At 37.2% G+C, this 22,044-nt stretch overlaps 3 protein-coding genes across 4 annotated transcripts; 1 reads left to right on the forward strand and 2 right to left on the reverse strand.

The window, feature by feature from the left end:
- Positions 1-191: 191 nt before the first annotated feature.
- LOC106135089 (maternal protein tudor) lies at positions 192-17,157 on the reverse strand. Of its 2 annotated transcripts, XM_013335281.2 has the most exons (12): positions 14,915-17,157; positions 14,129-14,329; positions 13,238-13,410; positions 12,301-12,378; positions 8,652-8,792; positions 7,989-8,144; positions 5,770-6,779; positions 5,257-5,405; positions 4,824-4,985; positions 4,097-4,263; positions 3,699-3,934; positions 192-3,403 (listed from the first exon to the last, which is right to left on the reverse strand). In XM_013335281.2, the coding sequence occupies exons 1-12, from the start codon at positions 16,829-16,831 to the stop codon at positions 600-602; spliced, it is 7,194 nt and encodes a 2,397-aa protein (XP_013190735.2). In that variant the 5' UTR covers positions 16,832-17,157; the 3' UTR covers positions 192-599. The 2 variants fall into 2 exon arrangements, with proteins under 2 accessions (XP_013190735.2, XP_013190737.2); XM_013335283.2 differs by lacking the exon at positions 7,989-8,144.
- A 1,391-nt stretch (positions 17,158-18,548) lies between these two features.
- LOC106134936 (protein JTB) lies at positions 18,549-20,493 on the forward strand. The gene is made up of 4 exons (XM_013335081.2): positions 18,549-18,802; positions 18,885-19,036; positions 19,477-19,570; positions 19,951-20,493. Exons 1-4 carry the CDS (start codon positions 18,747-18,749, stop codon positions 20,114-20,116), a joined length of 468 nt encoding a protein of 155 aa, XP_013190535.2. The 5' UTR covers positions 18,549-18,746; the 3' UTR covers positions 20,117-20,493.
- Positions 20,473-21,982, reverse strand: LOC106134935 (tRNA (cytosine(38)-C(5))-methyltransferase). Its single transcript, XM_013335080.2, has 3 exons — positions 21,777-21,982; positions 21,210-21,688; positions 20,473-20,945 (listed from the first exon to the last, which is right to left on the reverse strand). Exons 1-3 carry the CDS (start codon positions 21,838-21,840, stop codon positions 20,487-20,489), a joined length of 1,002 nt encoding a protein of 333 aa, XP_013190534.2. The 5' UTR covers positions 21,841-21,982; the 3' UTR covers positions 20,473-20,486.
- Between the last annotated feature and the right edge of the window lie 62 nt (positions 21,983-22,044).

Consider the following 22,044-nt stretch of genomic DNA (forward strand, 5'->3'; position numbering starts at 1 on the left):
AAAATAATATATATATGTATTTTATGATATTTCATTTCATTATGCAGGAGTTCTTTTGCAAGGTCACGATTGTTTCAACAGCTGGATGCTAAACGGTAACTAGGTATCAGACATCTTGAATCATGGTAGTGAGAAAGCAATGAGAATGCTCTTCTAATGGCCATTGCAAAAAATAAAATATAGCATTTTATACAGAATAGGTTTATTGTCGAAAAAGACTTTCTTGTGCAACAAAAAAACTTCAAGAGATTAACGTCGTTACAATTTCGCACTCAATCAGGGACAACATTCTAAACACAACATAAAATAAACACATAAATAACACAGGACACTCTTCAATAAATCAAGTACTAAAAAACTTATAACAAATATAACTTTTATAAACAGAGAAACCATTGCCGCTATAATACACGGGAAATTCACTTCAGTCGTTTGGTTTCTCCAACAGTATGTAATGATTTTACAATAATCACTTTAAAAACAATGTCTTTAGTATTAAAAATAAGCAATAGTTTTATTTCAACATTAATCACAAGGAAATATTGCTTGGCAATAAGAGTATAATGAGATTTATAATACAGTATTAGTGATGTAGTAATTTAACCTGTCTTATTTACATCATTCACTGGTTCTATTTTATTTGCAACACTTTCGTCGCCTGGTCCAATCTCTTTCGTTTCAATCTTTGTCTTGGTTGGAGTATCTTTACTGGGCGACTTCTCTGGCGAAACCTGTTCTGTTTCAAATAAGGATACCTTGTCTTGATCACTGGTGTATCCTGTATCAGTTATAGACTCTTTCGATTCATCTCTTTCAGGCGTTTTAACTGTGTCGTCTGATTTTTCAAGGGTTGATGATGAGACATTTGTTTCATATGCTGCGTCTGTCCCTTCTGGTTCTTCCGATGCCAGAACGAAATCGTCGCTCACGCATGATTTATTTTCTACAACTGTGTGCGTGCTATCCAAACTATCGTCTAGATCTGCTTGTGATGTATTTATTTCAGATTCTACGTCAATGTTTTCTATGATTTCCCCATTGGATGTTTCAGCACTAATACTAATTGTGGACTGAGCGTCCGCTGCCGTTGTAGGCTTTTCTATAACATCTGATACATCTTTAACAATTTCTGATGCTTTATTTGTTGTATGTAATTCAACTTTATTAGTTTCTATTGATTCTTTATTTATTTCAGATGCATCTTTATTCGTTTCCACTATTTCTTTGTTCGTATCTAAGTCTTCAATTTCTTTTATGGTTTCTTTCGTCACAACAAGCTCTTTAGTTTCTTCTGTCGCAACAATATCTTTAGTTTCTTCTACCTCATTCGTTTGTTTCAACGTAGTTGCGAGACTTACACTAACATCTTTACCCTCCAGCAGTAGTTTCACTAAATTCGGCTCTTTGGTGCTATCTAAAAATTCTATTTGGAATGTTGTGGATTCATCTGCAGCGAGATCGTCAAGCTTGCATTTGATAATCTCATTTATTGAACTATCATCTCTTATTCCAGCCAGTCTACAACATTTTGCAAGAGGCTCTATTAGGGTTAGATCTTCCGGAAGTTGCTTGAAATCCTCGCACTTCGCCTTGTTACCATAGTCTATGAACTGTACGTGACTGCCGACATCGCAAAACTCTAAAACTCTGGCCCTATACCACTGTTCATCTTCTGTCCAAAATGCTGCACAAATTGATCCCACTTTCAAGTCTGTAGCTGGTAAAAACTCTGCGGCATTTATCAAACCATCTAGTACTTTATCCAAATTACTCACAGTTTCATCAAGTTGGACATAGAATTCATCTAACGAATTCAAGTAGCAAATTTTGCCACTGCCATGCAAATCTTGCCCAACCGGAGTTGGCCTTTCATTTGCCGGATGCTCTTCACAAAGTCCTACTAATTCCTCTGTCACAGATTTACTCTCCAAGTAAAGTTCTACTATTGAAATATCCCCTGACGCGATAAACTGCACATTGAAAATAGTTTCTCCATCCGCAGCCAACTCATTGAATCTAACTTCCGATTTTCGCGACCATTTAATGTCTCGGGGTTTTTGTAAGGCACACTTCCTGGAAAGTGCTGGTTTAATTTTTAACTCGTCTGGGAGACTTCGCAATTCGTTGGCAATCGAAGCATTTCCGTAATCCATGAAAAGCACCTCAGTACCTTCAGAACCATCGACAATTATTTGTGCTCTATACCAAGCGCCATCTTCAGGATATTTTGCCGCGCAAATGACTCCTTCCTCTTTTTCAGAGAGCTCAGGGAAGTTATCAGCATCAACCATAGCAGCTTCCATTGCTTGTAGCTCTGGTACGGCCGATTCTAGTTGAATCCAAAATTCTGAAGGAGAGTTCACGTGACTAGCGAAGCAGGACGGATAATCGCCACATTCAGTCGTTTCTTCAGCCTTAGTAGCATAACCTTCAGAGACCAATTTGTCAGTGAGATTTTGGCCATTGACAAAAATATCTACATAGGTAGTGACATCTTTGAGAACTATTAGAGCATCTACAGGGTTAGACAAGTCACCAACTAGTTGTGTGAAGTAGTCCGAAGCCGGTTCAGACCATTGTCCAGTACCAGTGGGAACAGCGTTCACGCTAGATTTCACCGCAAACCGCTCAATATCTTTCATGCTATCCGGTATTATCTTTATTAGCCCTGGTTGGTTGTCCAAGACATCAGTGTTACCATAATCAATAAACCGGACCGTCGTGATGTCAGAATCGGAATCTAGAATCTCCGCGCGGTACCACTGATCGTCTGCTAAGTATTTTGCAACACACAACGTTCCCATATCTCTATCTTCGATTTCTCCGTACGATTCTGCATTAGCTTGAAGCTCTGCTTGTATCCCTTCGATTTTATCAATCTTATCTAGCATTTGCAGCCAGAAGTGTCCAGGGGTGTCAATGTGGCTGATGTATACTTGCGTGCAACCAACCGGAAGAGAAATAGGTTCTTCGACTACCGCCTCCTCTTTCTTCTCTTCGGTAGAATCCACTTGGGGAGTTGCCAATTTCTCGTTAACCAACTTCATTGCGAGGTCTACGCCATCTAGATGTAAACTGGCCAGCCAGCCGTCAGTTCCGAGGGCAAGAGTGACTTGCACCTCCTTCTCATTCGTCCATTCTGTCAATTTGACCAACGCATCGTCTTGTAGAGCCACTAATCCTAAACTAACGACTAACGCGAGAGCGCAAGGTTCGTAGAATTTCAGGTCAAGTTTCTTTACATTATCCTTAGGGACTGTCTCCATGTTTCCATAGTCTGGGAACTGTACTTTGACTTGATCGTCTTCAACACTGATGATGGTGGATCTATACCAGTTGCCGTCGGAAGATTTGGCAACGCAAAGGCCATCTACTTCGAATGTGGTGAGATCTTCAGGAGTTCCTGTAAGAACAATAGTGTCAATTAATATTATCCTCTCCATATTAATATTATTAACATAGGACTTGATGTTTTTTTGTAAAGAAAGAACTTAAAAACAACTTGTTCAATTTCGTTTTAATTTGACAGAGCTCCAGATGCTTCCAGTAGTAAATGCTTGCTTTTTCTGGGTTTGGACGTGTTTTATTTTTCTACTGTAAACTAGATTTGCATGTGTATGTAAATCTAGTTTACAATAGAAAAAAGAAACATTCATAATGTTTCTTTACTCTTTATCGGTCATCAAACTATTACCAACCTTCTTCATAGAATTTATACAATTCATTCACTAGTACTTCCAGCTTCTCACTATCCGTAGACTTCTGCAGATATATCTCGTTCAAGTTCTCGGAATGCGAGATGTACGCCATGCCGAAGTTGTAGTTGAAGACTGCTCGCGTACAAAGTTGGACCACTTCGTCGTACGCGCCCTCGTCTGGCTCGAATATGGCTATCTTTTGACCGGTTATGCTATCGTACAGTGTTGCTATCAAGCTGAAAAATAGATTGCATGATTGAATACGGGGTTAGAATACCAATAATAAGAATACCAATATACAGAAACTTTAACTTTTTAGGTACATTTGTATTGATTGAAAAATAAAAACTATCTTAAATGTGTAAAACGTAAGTAAGATAATAAATATTTATAAATACCTGATGTCTTGCACATCATTCACGTAAATAATGAACTTGTTTCCCGTGAGTTTCTCCTTCAACTCGTCGAGGCTGATTAGAGTTTGGGACCCCTCCGTGTAGTTATTGAGTTGACATGTCAATGATTGGTAGTAGTACACGCTTAATTCACTCGGCAGGATCATTAGCTGAAAATAAAAATAAATTTGGTTGCCTGGCAGAAATCCCCTAAGATGATAAATAGCCTAAAGCCTTCCTCGATAAATGGTCTATAAAACACAAAAATAATTTTTCTATTCGAAGCAGTAGTTCCTGAGATTAGCGCGTTCAAACAAACTCTTCAGCCTTATAATATTGGTATAGATAAAGAGTTACGAATATGGAGCGTCAGTGGTCCAATCGATAGGTACCCAGTTAAAATGCGTGATACCCATAAATTTAGCTTTTATAGCATAAGTTACATGAATAATACATACATACATATGGTCACGTCTATGTCCCTTGCGGGGTAGACAGAGCAAACAGTCTTGAAAAGACTGAATGACCACGTTCAGCTATTTGGCTAATGATAGAATTGAGATTCAAATAGTGACAGGTTGCTAGCCCATCGCCTAAAAAAGAATCCCAAGTTTGTAAGCCTATCCCTTAGTCGCCTTTTACGACATCCATGGGAAAGAAATGGAGTGGTCCTATTCTTTTTTGTATTGGTGCCGGGAACCACACGGCATATAGATGAATAATATCTTACATTATCCACAGAGGTGGTGATGGTATGCCCGTAGTCCGGCAGTACCGCGGTGATGGCATTAGTGTCTGTGACGTCACTCAGGATCGCGCGGTAAATTTTGCCATCGTGCCGCACCGTGCAGTGGACGCCTTCGACGATGGTGTGGTCTATTAGTGGAGTTAGCTGGAAAGAAAAATATGGCCATGGATCAATTAATTAACATAAACATTTGCACATTGCATGTATTAAAAAAATGGCATCATGCGGTATTTAAGTAGCAGGATAAGTATAAAAAAAGTTCCTGTCTGTTTATCTGTATGTGAGTAATATCGTCATCCAATCAAGTGGTTTTGTATGAAAGTTGATGTTATCACTGCACTGAATTAAACATTTCAATGTATGAGTTTACAAAGGCTATTATACGAGTGATTCTATTGCTTCGATCTGAGCTTACCTTGGCTTCATCGAAATTAGCGATAGCCTCTTCCACCATCTTCGCTTTCTCCAAGTCCAACTGGATATAAAATTTCTCGAAGGATTCCACGTGCGTCACACGGCAGAGTATCTGCTGGCCCACTATTATGGTCAAGTCGATGGCTTCGTCTGAAAATATATATAATAATTGGAAAAAAAGAAAAGACAACCGTGATGGCTTTAGATAAATGGACTTTGCTAAGAAAAACTTTAGGAGTAAATGGAACTCAAGGTATAGTGCGAAAGGTATTTAAATCATGAATTTGGCTCTAAGATGTGGTCAAAGCTATTATTCCCGATTACATCATCATCGAGACGAGAAACCGCCTTTTGATCATGATTCTTTATTAGGTAAACTCCCGTCTGACCTCTTCTACCTTTGCGGGAGAACCAAAGCCGTATTGGATTATATGGTACAAGCTGCCCTAGATTAGCCTAGATACCTATTACTTTAGCTGTGAAAATGCACTATAAAGTGAAAAAGATAGTTCACCTTTCAGAGTAACAGACGACTGATGCTCGCTCAAAACAGCCAGTTGCTTCTCGACCAACATATCCGCGACGCTCACACCGTTATTCCACAACGACACCTTATACTGCTGATCATCAATACTCTCTTGGAATACACACTGGTACCTCGGCGCATTGAAGCAAAGATCTATCTCAGGGTCCGCCTTCCATTCGCCATCCTTCGGCGTCACTCCCAACAATGAACAATGCACGGCCATCTTGGGCAAATCCATCAACTCCTGATCCAATTGCCATATATCTTTAGCATCAACCAACTGCTTATTCCCAAAGTCAACATATCTCACTATAAACTTTGAGAACGGCTGAGCTGACACAACTGTAGCCCTGTATAGAACCCCATCGGCCGGGTACCTGGCCAGTACTGACGCTCCAACCGGCACCATTCCCGTGTACGACTTCACGCCTTTATACAGTTCAGGTATTTTATGCATCATTTCCAGGAATTTCGGTTGCAGTGACAAGATTTGCGTGTAGAAACTCTCCGGTGATATTATCCACGTGACGGAAACCTCGTGTTGGGCGCCAATTTCGACCGTCTGCTCTGCGAATGGAGTTTCCAAAGGCACTGGGCTTTGCAGCTCTTTATATTGCACTTGTGTGAATTTGCTGCGGCTTTTGTAAGGCGGGGCGCGGCCGGCGCGTCCTCCGCTGTCTTGGGAGCCGAAGCTTTTGTTCGATCGTCGGTCGTTGTCCGATCCGAACGATTTGTCGGCTCTTTCGGCGCGATCTCTCGGAGTGAAATTACTCCTGTGAGGTCTGTCTTCTCTGGGACCCCTGTCTTCCCTAGGACCTCTATCCTCTCTTGGCGCTCTACTCTCTCGTGGTACATACTCCCGTTTCTGAAAGTTCTCCTTCTTATCACCCCAGTTGTCCCTCCGATCGCCGCGCACGTCCCGTCGCTCCGGACGATTTTCCCGATTTTTGTTGCCCCATTCATCGTTTCTGTTCTCTTCATGATTGAATTTATTATCGCTGTAAATTAATAATTATACGTTATAGTAGACTTAATTAAGCGTACGATAAGTTAATGAAGGTTAAATAAACAAACATTTTGAAACGCATGAGTAAACAAGTGACTACTGCAATAGGTTACACAAGAAAAAGGAATAAAACGACATTGCGATATTAATATGAAATCTTACAGTGAAACTTAAGATAAAAAGCAAGAAAGTTTTCAAACTAATTAATTTTACAGACCACACCAATTAAGTACACAACAATTAAAACCAAAACAGGTGCAATGAGGCGAGAACACGTAACAAAAAAATGTGCCGGAATCGATGATTATTTCCAAACGCCTCTCTATGTAACAGATGGAATGTGATAAAAAACAAAAGCCGAGTATGTAACGCGGCCGATACGAAGGTAATGTGCGCCAGCGAGCGTGACCGCAAGCAAATAGGGCGGGGAAACGAGAACGATTCAAATATTAATGCCGCAGCTCTTTTAATTACAATAGCGTGTTTGTTTTTTTTTTCTTAAATAATGCGCGATTAGCTTGCAAACGCTCCTACAGCGTCGTAAGTATTTGTTAAACCGCTCTTCGCGCGTAAAGCATGTATTATACATTAATCGCTTTCTTTGTTATTCATGTTTTAGTTATCGAACGACGATCCTTGCCCAACTCGATTTCACTGATGTTAATCTAGCTTATGTTAATCACAAGTCGATGATTTAACCGAGATAGACCAGTTTTAACCGGCATTAATATGGAATCATTTGGGCCCAAAACTGTAATTTTGAACTGCTTATATTGTTATTAGTTTTGACATTTGATAAAATATAGCTTGATACATGATGACTTGATTGACGATATCAATTTCATTTCAATCCCAAATATAATAGCTAATAGCTTGAACTGATGGTCTCTTTCTAATAAAAACCATTTCGATAATCAAGAAGAAGATACAAAAAAGAAATACAATATTATTTAAAGCATAGGTCGCCGGTCGCCTTTAAAGGCCAAAAATGTTTATCATTATTTATCAGCTGTCATCTTAATCAAGCCGCATTTTAACAGACTATAATTTAGGAATTCATGACACAAATTTCCCGGAGGAGTAAATACTGCCAAACCCCTACGGGAAAGAGCGCAATTTCTTGTGTGAAATTACAGTAAAGGGCCAAAGTGAAGCGATCAGTGACAGGCGATACGACTACGTTACGGTCACGTCACGGTACCGTTTCAGGCGATCCTGAACCGAGCCTTTAGGAGCACTCTGAGCGTCCGACGAGGCAGCCTCGGCCGCCTGCCTCAGCCTTTTGCCGGCCCCAGGCTCTTTGCTCTTCCAACCTGGCCTTTGACCGGCCTTCTCTTGGTCCGGCTTAGGTTTTCTTCTGTTGAATTTTATTCAGTCAAATTCGAAATTCGGTGATTATTTTTCGTTTCGAAAAAACCTAGAGCTAAGTGGATACCTTTTGAAACTATAGAATATTTGTAAAGGTGTACTGTAGTTATCAACATAAACAGGATTCAGGATATTTTTTACATTTCTTCGTACAGCTTCTAAAAGATTCCTCACACACTATATTTGACTTACACACGTTGATACATTTTGTCAATGTTTAGTCTAGTAATTTATGCAAAATCACAATTTGTCAATTTAATTAATTTAAACCATCTTCGTGTTTGCAGTTTGGACATGTTACGTTCTGCCACAAAAATAAAAGTAACCCAACTCTAGTTACTGCAAGATACGTTTGCTACTATTGAGTCTATTGTATCACTTTATAGTCTATGGAAAATCTATTGGTAGTATTTGCAAGTTATCCCATAACACAAATCTCAAACTTGGCAACCTCAATCTGTGTGGTGTGTTCCTACAACTTATTTAATAAACTCACCGATCTCGATTATCTCTGAAGGGGCGAGAGGGGGCGGGTTGCGAGGGCGGAGGGGCGGGGGATTCATCCCATTCGGCGTCGCCTACCGCGGATGGCGCGGGCGCAGGAGGAGAACTATCCCAGGGCTTGGGCCCGCCACGTCTGTTTGGGAAAGAAAAATAATTCGATAAATAAAGGTGTTTTTATTGAGACCGATATAACGATGAAACAAAGAAGAAAATATTTAAATAAACCCGATTTCTTACAATAGGTAATCTTCAATGGAGCAAAACACATTAAAACAATAAACGAGAGGTGAAAACGACCATCGCATTAAATAACGATAATTTTCAGCACGTAAGTGAAGCACTATCCATCACTTTCTATCGACAATTCGCAGACTTAACGTTTTACAGTGAAACCTGGTTAAGTGGGACCTGGATAAGTGAGAAACCTCTATTATTAAGAGTTGCAATGAGGTCCCGGTTCTTTTTCATTAAATTACCTCTGTTAATGGGACTTTTTGAAACTGGTTAAATGAGATTTGGATTCTAAGACTTTTTCGATGTTTACCTCTATAATTGAGATTGTGTAGCTCAATTATCTGTATAAGTGAGACAAATTAATCAGGTCTGAACACGTTTTGACATGTTTGTTTACAAACATTTCGCATCGTCTTCCGCGCATGCTTTGTTTATCAGTACTATCTCAGGTTTTGATCTTAAAACAAGGAAATAAAAGTGTACAAAATGTCTAAACGTAAATATAAAATGTTATCAGTATCTGAAAAATTAAAACTTCTATCAGATTATGATTGTGGAAAGTCGCGTGACTGTGTAGGGAGAATAACATACCAAAGTCAACCCTGTGTAGAATTATTCAAAATAACGAGAAAATTCGGTCTCAGTGTATTGATGGAAAAGGAAAACTCAAACGAATACGAGCCGCAGAGTATCCTGAACTTGAAAAGTGTCTCTGTACATGGATAAAGCAGGTACGGAATAATAACATTCCAATAAGCGGACCAATGATTAAAGAGAAAGCTGAAGAATTTGCAAAAAAGCTCCATTTTGATAATTTTTCTGGCAGTAATGGGTGGTTGGAAGGATTTAAGAAAAGAAACGATATCACATTCAAAAATGTTTGTGGCGAGAGCAATTCTGTGGACAATAACGAATGTAATGAGTGGATTAAAAACCTTCCAGCTTTATTACACGATTATTCCCCCGATGACGTATTCAACGCCGATGAAGCGGGCTTATTCTACAAGTGTCTTCCGGATAAAACATTTACGTTCAAAGGTCAGCCTTGCCATGGTGGTAAATTGAGTAAAGATCGGGTCACAGTACTTGTAAGTGCAAATATGTCTGGGACTGAAAAACTGCCACTTCTTTTAATTGGAAAATCTAAGAGCCCAAGATGCTTCAAGGGTATTAAAATGTTGCCTGTTAATTATAAAAACAATAAAAAGGCCTGGATGACTTCTGAATTATTTGCAGATTGGTTAAAAAAAGTGAACGCCGATATGAGGGCCCAAAAACGAAAGATCATTATGTTTGTTGACAACTGCACAGCTCACAACAATATGCCCAAATTAGACTATGTTACATTATTGTACTTACCCGCCAATACCACAAGTAAATTACAGCCCATGGATCAGGGTATTATCAACAACTTTAAAGTTTACTACAGGAAGGAAGTTGTTCAGTATGTTCTTAAATCTATAGAAGAGGATAAAAGCCCAGAAATTAACATCCTCCAGGCCATGAGATTTGCGAGAAAAGCTTGGTTTTCTGTTAGCAAAACTACAATTAGTAATTGCTTCAAAAAAGCTGGATTCAAAGTCACGAATGTATCTGAACCTGAGAGCCTACAAGAGGAGCCAGAGATCTGTGAAACTTTTCCAGAATGGGATAAATTATTTACTGAATGTAGGAATGAGCAACAGGCGACTTTTCAGGATTTCGTTTCTATGGATAATAATGTACTCATTTCAGAGGAGCTCAATGATGATGACATAGTTGCTATGTATTCTTCTTTGGACACAGAAGAAGAAGAAGAGGAAGAAGACTGTGAAGAGACTCCAGTGAAAATTTCAAAGTGTGAGGCAATGGAAGCTTTAGAAACTTTACACAAGTATTTCGAAATGTCAAATGTTGATGATTCTAATATTTTTGATCGAATTTATTATATCGAGAAACAGGTTTCAGCAACTAGCAATCAAGTACAAACAACCATTACCGATTACTTTAAGTCATAATCGTTACAATATTGTTTTTTTTTATATGTAGTACAATCATATCTATTACATTAAATTCTTAACACCAAAAATACGCATTTTTATTAACATTGCCACGTCTAATAAAAGAATAAAGGCACATTTCTACCTCTGTAAAGGGGCCTCTGTAAATGAGACAACTATAATTTTAAACCTGTTTAATTGGAAAACTGGATTATTGGAAACTCTCAATAATTGGTACATATGTCTTGGTCCCTTGAGATCCCAATTTACCAGGTTTCACTGTAGTATCCTTTGATTTCAAATAATGAAAGTTTTATAGCGGAATATTAGTTTAATCATGTTCTATTAATGTTTAAGGCCAAAAAAATACTTCAATCATAAATATATTATCGTTAAAACACGATCAACAATATTGAGAAATATAAAATTTGACTTAGCGAATCACTACGGTTGTAACTGTGCATATACATACACTATAATTACGCTTTCTTATAACTGAAAGACATATATTTAAGATTCTAAGAACATTATCGCCTGCTGGTCCATAATAACTACTTTGAAACTATTCATCAAAGTTAAAGACATTTAACAATAGCAATAAAAATGCCAGCGTTAGAGAACATACATAGATATAGAAAGTTTTTAAGGTTTGAGCCCGACAAAACAAATGGTCAGTTGATAAGAAACATAATCGCCCTTTACGGGTGAAGTAATGTATACCTTATGCAAATATTTATTAATGTGAATTTGAACCGAAACTATATTGTTTACTGTTAGATGTTATGTCTGCAATTTGTAAATAAATTATGATTCATTCGTCATGTTCATATATCAAGATTGCCCTCAATTCGGAGTAATTAAATATCACGTCTATATCCCTTGCGGGGTAGACAGAGCCAACAGTCTTGAAAGGACCGAAAGGCCACGTTCAGCTAATAAGGCTTCAAAATGGATTTAATATGCAAATAGAAAAAAAATAATCATAGACTCTGTAATCTTTTTTTATGTGTTTGTTGTTACACAAAAAGCTTATAGGTTAAGCTTAAAACAACAAGGCCACCATTAATACGTGAGCGAAGCCTCAGGCAGTCAGTAAGCACTGTTTACAGTTCTGTATAGAATGCACTTTCTTATCAAAGATCTCTAAGATAGAAAGAGACGACACAAGCAGTGTTACTACTGCCACACAAAATTTTGAGACAATTTGCTCACTTCAAAATTATCATGAGATAATTTTTTAAATTTAAAAAAAAACAAAAAAGAAAGACAATTTGATGACAAATTGTCTTTCTTTTTTGTTTTTTTTAAATGAGGTGCCAGTTTCGAAATTAGATCTCTTATAAATTTTGTTTGCAGGTACAATATTTAGGTAGGCACATCAAAATGAGACAAATATTATAAAAAAAAAATAATACAGATTCAACTTACCTATCGCCCCGGTCAGGTTTCCCTCCAAACTTCTCACTGTGCCGCCCTGGGCCGGATCTGTCAAAACTATCCTTGTCCCTGCACAAACACACACACATCAATACATACTCCCAAAAATCTACGCCTAATACCACCACAATAATTACCTTCTAAACATTTTAGAGGCACCACAGGACTGAACTGGATTTTATAATAGTTTTACAACACTGAACGAGCGAATGGGGTTCAAAGAACCGAATTGAAGGTCAAAATCATGAGTCATTTAGCACTTTTTTGTGATATCACAAAAAAATTACTGAACTACAATAGTTCGTCTAGCTAGAAATCCACAACATCGCGGTTTCGCTTATCGAGTAAAATGACAGTTTGAAGTTGTTTTATCATTCTAGATTAGAAAATGAATAGAAAATTTTCAAATTTGTGGATATCATCAAATGAGAATTTTACAATAAAGCGATTCCTTATTGATTCTCAAATTAAATGTGTACTATAAAAATATATTTTTAAAATGACAATTTTCAGTTCTGGGTAGATCTCCTGTTGATTTGTGAAAGAAAAATTATTTCTATTAAAAAAAAGAGCATTGATCCATCGAGTTGTCTTTAAAGCTTCTACTGCAGCTTTCTTATATGAATACTTAAACAAGCCGCCCAAGAAAGCCGCCGCCCAAGAAAGCCGCCGCGCCCGCGGTTCGACCGCGTATTGCGGAAGCCTGCAGACTTCCAGAACAGATGCCGCCTACGCCGGGCCTAGTTACAAGGAGCCATCTCCATCCTGGCTTTACTTCGCGAAAGATGATGTAAGACCGATGGACTTGCTATGGAAGTCGAAATCGGGATAAAATGGCAGAGATTAATGTCGGACAGCGGACCATAGTTCCCGAGGCAAAGTAGTGGACAGTACAATTAACACCCAAAGATGGGAGAAAGATTCCAACCTGCTGCGGAAGCTTCCAGCTCTCTTCCCAAATTCCTCGCTGCCTGCGCTGCGTTCGTCTTTGAAACTCTTCTCTCTTCGGAAACTCTTCTTTCGGCTGTCGTCGGGAACGCTGCCTTCCGGGGAACTGAAGGTTTCTGGCGCTTCTTTGCGCACCGGAGTCGTGGCTTTAGGCTGAATAGGAAGACCATAGGACTAGTGGTTACCGCAATGCATTTCCAATACCGATTTTGATAAATATTTTTATAGCTTTTATTTGGCAAATAATTTTATTAAATTAAAACCAATGTAAAGTGCTACTCCGCATTCCAGAAGTGTCTAGGGTTTACTAATTTTCTGGGTGTAATACAACGAAAAAAAAACTAAATATTATAACAGAAGCAAGGTTCCAACCATCTAATGCATAAGTTATTGAGTGCATATACATGACCTACACTGGAAAAAAATAAATTCTAAATAATGTAGTTGTCATTATATTTTGTAAATAAGTCTTGAAATCTAGTTACATAACTAGGTATTACAAAGTAGAATGTATCTGTTCAGTCGCTGATAAATCAAAATAGTTTTCATTAATTAATAATTTTATTAACTACTTTACTAATAAAAAGTTCAGGGTCCACTTTAAAAAACAAACATTTTTATTTTTCCATCCTGGATTCCTGGACATTATTGTGTAAATACTCTCTAAAACTAATCTATAGAATGAATTGAATTAATTCTTAGAATTGCACCATAATAATAACAGTGTTGGATTTTATAATTGTGATTTTACATAAAGAGACTCCTTTCTGACCACCAAAACCTTTGCATACAAACCTGACCCATAGTATTAAAATTATAAAAAGAACAAAAATTCATGGAAAATTTGATTGTGCTTTTTCAAATTACTCACCTCAATATTACTCCTCGGCTGTGATAGTTGGGTCATCCTCCGAGCCACATCCAATGGAGGGTTGACAGTATCATCAATTAGGGACACCAGCATGGTATCACTGGACAACATGCCCACAACGTGTGCCATCAGGGTCTTTTCTAAAGCTAGCATCTCTAGGAGGTTAGATGTCTTCGTTTCTATTGGTTTGTTTTCGAAGCCCTATGAGAAAAATATGCTATGGATAATCAAACATGTTATAAAGTTTGACATAAGCCTGATCCATCATTATAAAACACAAGCTTTTACCCACGACTTCAGCTGCGTGGTTTGATTCTAGATCTGTACCAAATTTCATCAAAATTGGTCCAGTGATTTAGGAGTGAAAGCGTAACCAACAGACAGACAAACTTAACATTCATAATATAATTTTCACATTTATTATATTAATCATAATTATAGCAAAATCCCTATGATTTTACTTATTTGAAATTTAGCAATAAATCAAATGAGTCAATGTTTGCTATAAAGAAAACATCTAGCTCATTTATTTAGGTTTTGACCTAGATTGAAGGCCTTTGCTGTTGACACATGACTGATTGGCAGAAAAAAAAGACAAACATAATTAATATATCCATACAACTAAATTTTAAATATCTGACATCAAACATAGAATAATTCCTATTTTTCTTAAAATTTTCATGGGTATTACACATTTACCCTGGGCAAAAACTAGTTGAAAATAATTCTCAATAAAGAAATTTGTTTCAATTGTTATATCTATTGAGAACAGAATAAAACACTCACCTTCAATGCACACTTCATGGCTTGAGCTGGCAGCCTTATGAGGTCTGGGGTGATTGTCCTCAAGTCGGCCACATCTACTTCCTGTTCATTTCCATAGTCCACATAGGCAACCACCACTTTGCTCCCTTTAGTTCCCCTCACCATGGCTCGGTACCAGTTGTCATCATCCGGGAACCGAGCACAGCATGCTGCACCTAATGGCAACTCCCCTGGAGATGAACTGTTCTCACAGTGGCTCTTAACAGCATCCATTACAGTGTTTAACTCATCAATCTTGTCAGACAACTGTATGAAGAACTTAATGCAGCTGTCCACATAGGAAACCAGTACAGATTGCCGTGATCCCAGCTGAAGCGTTTCCATGAACTTGAATTGCAGCTTATCCTTCACATTTGCCATCAATATATCCAACAGATTCTTATTATCCAAATACAATTCTCCATACTGAATCAATGGAGGTCCCTCGGGCGCCACCACTCTCAACGTGAGAACCTTGTTATTAACTAACTGCTTGAATGTCTCAATCAAGTGTGGCCCTTTCTCCAGTTTCTTCACTCCAGACAAACAAAACCTCATCGCAAACACATTGGGTTTCACAAACTCCTCTGGTATGTCAAAAATGTCATAGTATGATACCATTTCAGTATCACCAAAATCAACAAAGAAAAGTTTGCACTGAGAGCCAGATAAATTCATGACTATTGCTCGGCAGATAATGCGGTCTCCCGACATGCGACCAAGGCACACAGTGCCGATCATCGGAGGCTCTGTGAGACTGCTGTGGGGTCGCCTATTTATATCATCCATCATTTCCTGAAATTTTTTCCCGTCAGCCACCAGCTGCACAGCAAATAACTCTGGTCCTTCATCAGCAAATGATACACACACTTTGTGCTGAGAATTTTGCTCCAATAGTCTACTTTTATAGGTTGCTGATTTCTTAGGGGATGGTGGTTTGTTCAAATTTATAGGTGGTGTCATTTGAGGGGGTGAAGCTGGAACTGCCATGGGGGATGACACAGCAAGTTGTGGCTGACGAGATGGCTTCAAATTCACAGAGTTCCTTGCCACTCTGTTCACAACTAATCGTTGACTGATCATAGAAGGTGAAGGTAGGGCACTGGTAAATGGCAATGAAACATTCTGCTGCTGTAACCTCATGGCAGATGCAGGATTGGAGGGAAAGTTTTGATTTATAATAAAAGGCACATGTTCAGGGTAAGAAACAGACTCATTCACAAAATTTGGCTGCCAGTTGACTTGCTGTGTGTCTCCAGAAATTTGAAGGAGTAACATTTCTTGTTTGGTAACTGACAGAGGGACACCCAATCTGTTATTGACTAGATGAGAAGATAAATCTGTACCCTTATATTGAATAGAAATTATAGGCAATGTATGAGTATTCACATCAATAGTAGCTGGATACTCTGCATAACAAATTAGACTTTGTAGTTTCAATATAAGTGGTTCTTCCCATTTACCAGAGGGCTGCATAAGTCGCGAAAGGTAGTAATCTGATGCTTGGCCACGGAGTTTGAGAAACATAGGGTCATAATTGTCCAGAAATCTGATGGTACTTAACGAAATGGTGTCTTTGTTGCCATAATCGATGAAATGAACGCCTACCAGACCAGTAGCGAGGTTTGTCGTGTTTGTTACTTTAGCACGGTAGTAGATACCATCTCTGTATTTGGCGGCACAAATTATACCTTCTTGAATAGCTCCTGGGGGGACAGCGCCGACACCTTTCTCCAAGTTTTCACGAGCGTTCTCGAAGAGGGACTCCAGCATTAAAGAGGCTTGTTTATCGAGCTGTCCGCTTATCCTCAGAAAATTACCATCTCCATGCACATGGGTAACATAAAGATTGAAAGTTCTTGATATTTCTAATGGCAACGCCATGGTAAGTCTTTTCATATGAAGAAATGAGTATTATAAAAAGGATAACTTTTTCATATCACCTTCAGGAAGTCAGAATCGTGTTAAACGTACGCACTTTTCTTACATTAAACTTACATAAAAAAGCCGCTTTCTTTTCCGTTTACGTTTTCAACAAACATGGCGACCGCCGGCCAAGTTTAGATAAACGTTTATGCCTTAATTCTATTTAAACAAAAGTGAAGAAAACAATCTTTTGTCCAATTGCGTTCAGTTTCATTGATAAAATATCCAATCATAGCGCAGTTCATTTGATTACATTGGCTCCGAATCACTGGCGTGAAGTACAATTTATTTGAACAACAGACGAGGCGACAGCGACAAATGATAATGACACAAATAAATGACATCATCCTTCCTAGCCGTTCCTAGCGATGCCAATCGTTAGCCTACAATCGAAAGGCCATCGATAGTTGAGTAAAAGCAGTAAGAGTAATATTAATAATATTAATAGAAATGTAACGGGAGCAATGATTAGGCTCAACCGCCACCAAAGGAAAGATTTTCCATTAAGCTACGTGTATGCCTGAGGAACCGCGGCTCCGACGATGTTGTGTCGGAGGTTAAATAAATCTTTGCTTGCGCGATTTAAACTTTTCACTGTTTTTGACTGATAGCGCCGCGTGATTTTATTGTTGTGACAGGTGGCGTATAGTTGTCGCCACAGCAATAATATTGATAGGACTATCGATAGCATCGATACTATTGATGCTGACTATCGCAACCTCCGAGATCTTCAGAGATTGCGATTGCAACTGTCGCTACGATAGGTTAAAACTATCGTTAGTATTGTAGGTTATGATACTAAAGTATTGTACTGCTTTAGTAGATTTTTTTGTATTATAACCTGTAGCGGGAGCGATGATTTGATAAGTGATTGCCAAAAGATTGTTGTAAAGTCGTTGTCTTTCGTGACCCTTGAAGAGACCTGTAGCGGGAGCGATGATTCGGGCTCAACTGCCACCAAAGGGAAGATGCCTGGAAGGAAGAGAGCAAGGTGTTATGCCTGGAGAACTGCGGAACACATGGATATGTTTTGTTCCTGGCCGGATATTTTCTATGCCAATCATTTATAGCCAGTCCCTGCGCCAAGATTCGTTCCTTGGTAAACTTAAACGAGAAAAAATACTTTAACATAACTCAGACCCTAATTTATCGATAAGATTCTATGATAGCTGATGTTCGACACTAGCACCCGTGTTTATGTTTTTGATGTGAATGAAATATTGAGAATATTACAAGTTTCTAAAGTTCACAACTAAGAAGATTAAAAGTAATAGGTTTTAAAACACATTTTTATAAATACACATTATGATAGACAATAATTTAACCAAATAACTTACTGGTGAAAGGTTAGATTCGGCCTATTTATGCTTTGGCATAGGCCACAATATGTTACAGAACACTTCATCTTATACTTTATTTTCGATTAATATTAGCACAGCTTTGTACAAAGTCGAAAATACTGGAAAACGTAAAAACATCACGATGACAACTTACCACATGTCAACATAGCAGGAAAGTTCGATGGCGTCAGCGGCAGCAAAAGTACATCGAAGCCAATAAAAGAGTGTAAATGTTTTTTCTCCTGTAAAATCACTGTTGTGAGAAAGAGACAGATATATCATTCATTGTTATTTCTGAGTCAAGGTGAACAATTCTGGCATTTCTATAATGATAGTTTGTCATTGGACATTTCACGACACATTACATTACAGCTGTGACAATGACAAAATTGACAAGCAAACGCTAAAATCTCGTGTGAATCAAAATAAAGTAAAACCATTTCAAATCCAAATGTTTCAAATGATTTGTTTGTTGTGATTGTGATGATATAATCGATTTATTGAAGATCTTTTAATTGGTCTGTGTAGAGTAAATATAATACATAATCATGATTGAAACCTGTTCTAAACGATGTATGTTACTCGGAACTGTTACTTTAGGAGTGTAAGTATTTGATTGTTTTCAAAATGAATGTGTTTATTGTTCTACCAGTACAGCAAATTTTACATTACTGTGTATTTTCTAGCTTAACTCTAGTCGTGTTGATATTGGAATCCCATTTGGCTGATACACTCTCCGGCAGTCAGAGGAAAAATAAAACATTCCCAACAGAAACAAATTCAACATGTTATAAACATAAGCCATTTAAGATAATCAGTGAATGTCATCCTTGTTCAGGTAAGTAGTTACCTGGTCGATGGTCCTTCCTATATTGTAGGTAGCAAGAGCAATGGTGAAACAGTTTCTAGGTATTTAGCTGATAAATGTACTAAATATTTTTTGTACCTACATGGGTATTGTTATGTCTTTACTCCTTATAGGATAGATGGAACTTCAGGTAGTTGAAGCGAATGAAGTATGCAGGAAAAAGGTGTGATTTTATGTATGTATGGAACTTCAGGTTGTAAGAAACATCACATTTGGTTTTAATTCACATCACAATAACAAAAAGTTTATTTCATTACCCATTACAAAGGTAGCACATGTATGTATTTAAATAATAATGTGACATCTATTACCAATCATAATTTTATTTCATGTAATATATGTATAAGCAAAAGAATTGACTCTACATATAACACCAGTTTAATATTAAATTATTATAATACCTGTTTCAGACTTTGAAATCAAAAGTGAGAGCATAGGTGTATGTAAGCACACAAGTTTCAAGGAAATCCTACGATGTGATAATGGAGAAACAGTAACCAGAAGGTAAGATTTGAGCTATAGAAAGTGCGATTTTTTTCTTTAATTAGTAATTTCCTGTACAAGGATCAGAAAACATCTGTCCTTCACCAGGATAAAGCAAATTGTAACCTATTGCAGTCTTGATAATACTCTATTTTCGTCCTGGTATCATTTCATATTATGATATGTATTAAGTCTTCAACCCTTATGGGCAGACAGAGTCATGTCTTCCAAAGGCCATATTTGGCTACTATTGACAAGCTGCTAGTTCAGTTTTAAAAGAGTTTAAAAGATTATAATCATTCATGATTGACATTTACCATTTCTACATGGGAAGAAAAGCAGCTGTCAGACCAGCATGGAAGCTATAATTGCTTATTATAATTATTAAATTTTATTTCCAGCTGTGATAGAGTAGCATACTTAGAAGAACGAGCCTATTGGAAGTTTACAATATGGTCATTTGTGATTGGAGCAGCCTCTTCAATTGCCGTCATGTTGAGAATGAGGATTCTGAACCACAGAGCAAAGAGAAGAGCTCAGCAGGTTCTTAGCAACGGATCTATATAATTGTTTTGAGTTATTTACAAGTATATTATGTTTTTTTTTTATAAACAGCCTTGACATATGGAAGGACTGTAAAAACGATCTTTGGGTATGCCCATGTAAACCAGCGGATTGCTTCATTGTAAATGGGATAATCATGAAGTTGCATTCTTCATTGGATTTTTATATTCAATTAGATTATTTATATATATTTTATTTTATATTAGACATGGTGCTACTTTATAACACCATTACAGAGCAAATTGATACTACAAAGCCATTATACTGAAACTAGTAATCATTTTAACTGTTGTGACATAAAAAGCTGTAAGTGTAGATAAAATTCACATGTTAAAAATAACATGATGAAAGTACTAGTAATAAAACATATTTATTAATCATATAGTATTTTTAATAACTCTGTTATAACCTTAACATTGACACTGTTCCCTAATAACCTGTAACATTGTTTTGTAGTGATATTATCAGGGAACAAATAATATTTCGGAAAGGCCATCAAAGATAAAACTTCTTTAGGAGTAAAAAAGCGTAATTTTAATTCTTTCAAACATTGCACAAATGCCTCACTTCCAGATTCATGCCTGTTTGCAGCTTTGAAACAACTGTCCACTTTTTGTTGACTTTCATCAGTATAAATTGAACCAGTGCCTTCAACATAATGGGAGTATGCTTTTGTGAAACAGCAGGATCTGCTAGATCCTTTGTGACAAATATCAAATACATTTCCCCTTCTTAATAATTTATCATTTACTAAGAACTTTTCAGGTACATTAGTTTCCAATATATCTTCTAATTTGTATGGTTTCTCAAAATCCTTTGGGAGTATGTGTATCTGAAATATATACAGATAAATTAATTATAGAACAAATGATAATAAAACAATAGACTAAGGGATAGGCTTATAAGCTTGGGACTCTTTTTGTAGGCGATGGACTAGCAACCTGTCACTACTTGAATCTCAATTTCATCATGATGCCAAACAGCTAATCGTGGCCTCTCAGTTGGCTTTGTCTACCCCACAAGGGATAAAAACATGACTATATGTATGTATAATAATAAAGTTTATCCCAATCTTCAGATTACAACATTTACTTACAATTTCACTTTTCCTATTGAAATTCCAAGGTGCTTTTGTCCTTCTTGCAATACAATAATATCTCAGTCGTGAATTAGGTATACCAATGGTAGATGGACATAAGAGAAATTCTTGATATATAAAATTTGTTTCTTCCAGTTTTTCAATAAATAGATTTCTCACAGTGGAGCACTCAAAACCCTTTACATTCTCCATCAAAATATATTCAATATTGTCTAGTTCATGTAGAATGTCAATAATGTATAAAAACGAATTGGTTCTTGGATCATTATCATCTAAGTATTTTCCATTTCTTGTGAAAGGCTGACATGGTGGAGACATTAAAATAGTATTGACATTGTAACTCTTGATCTCAGTTCCAGTCAGTGACTGAATATTCCTATTTATCAGATGTGTATCAGGAAAATTATATTTATAGACTTCATTAGCCACTGTGTTGATATCCACTGCTGTTACTATTTCACCTGGTAAACTGGATTCTGAAAAAAAGAACGAGTATTAATGAAAATAAAATATTAAGTTAAAAAAGTAAAATATTAGATAAAATAAAAAATAAAAAAACATTACCATTCCAAGCACAATGCATTCCTCCTATACCACTGTAAAGTTCTAAAATTCGATGTGTTTTCATTATAATCTTTAATAAATTTTATAATCGGAAGAAAACTAATTTTATGTGTAGCAGCCTAGTTTGAATTTAAATTAAAATCTTTTTTATTTCCTCCACCTGGCGCTGGCCTTAAATTCTCCGTCACTTCACGTCACTTCTCCGTTTTTTGTCTCATAGTCAATGTCAAGTTGACAATGGCAATACGATATTCGTTCGGAAACAATT

Source organism: Amyelois transitella, chromosome 11, assembly GCF_032362555.1.
Source record: "Amyelois transitella isolate CPQ chromosome 11, ilAmyTran1.1, whole genome shotgun sequence".
Classification (NCBI taxonomy): Eukaryota; Metazoa; Arthropoda; class Insecta; order Lepidoptera; family Pyralidae; genus Amyelois; species Amyelois transitella.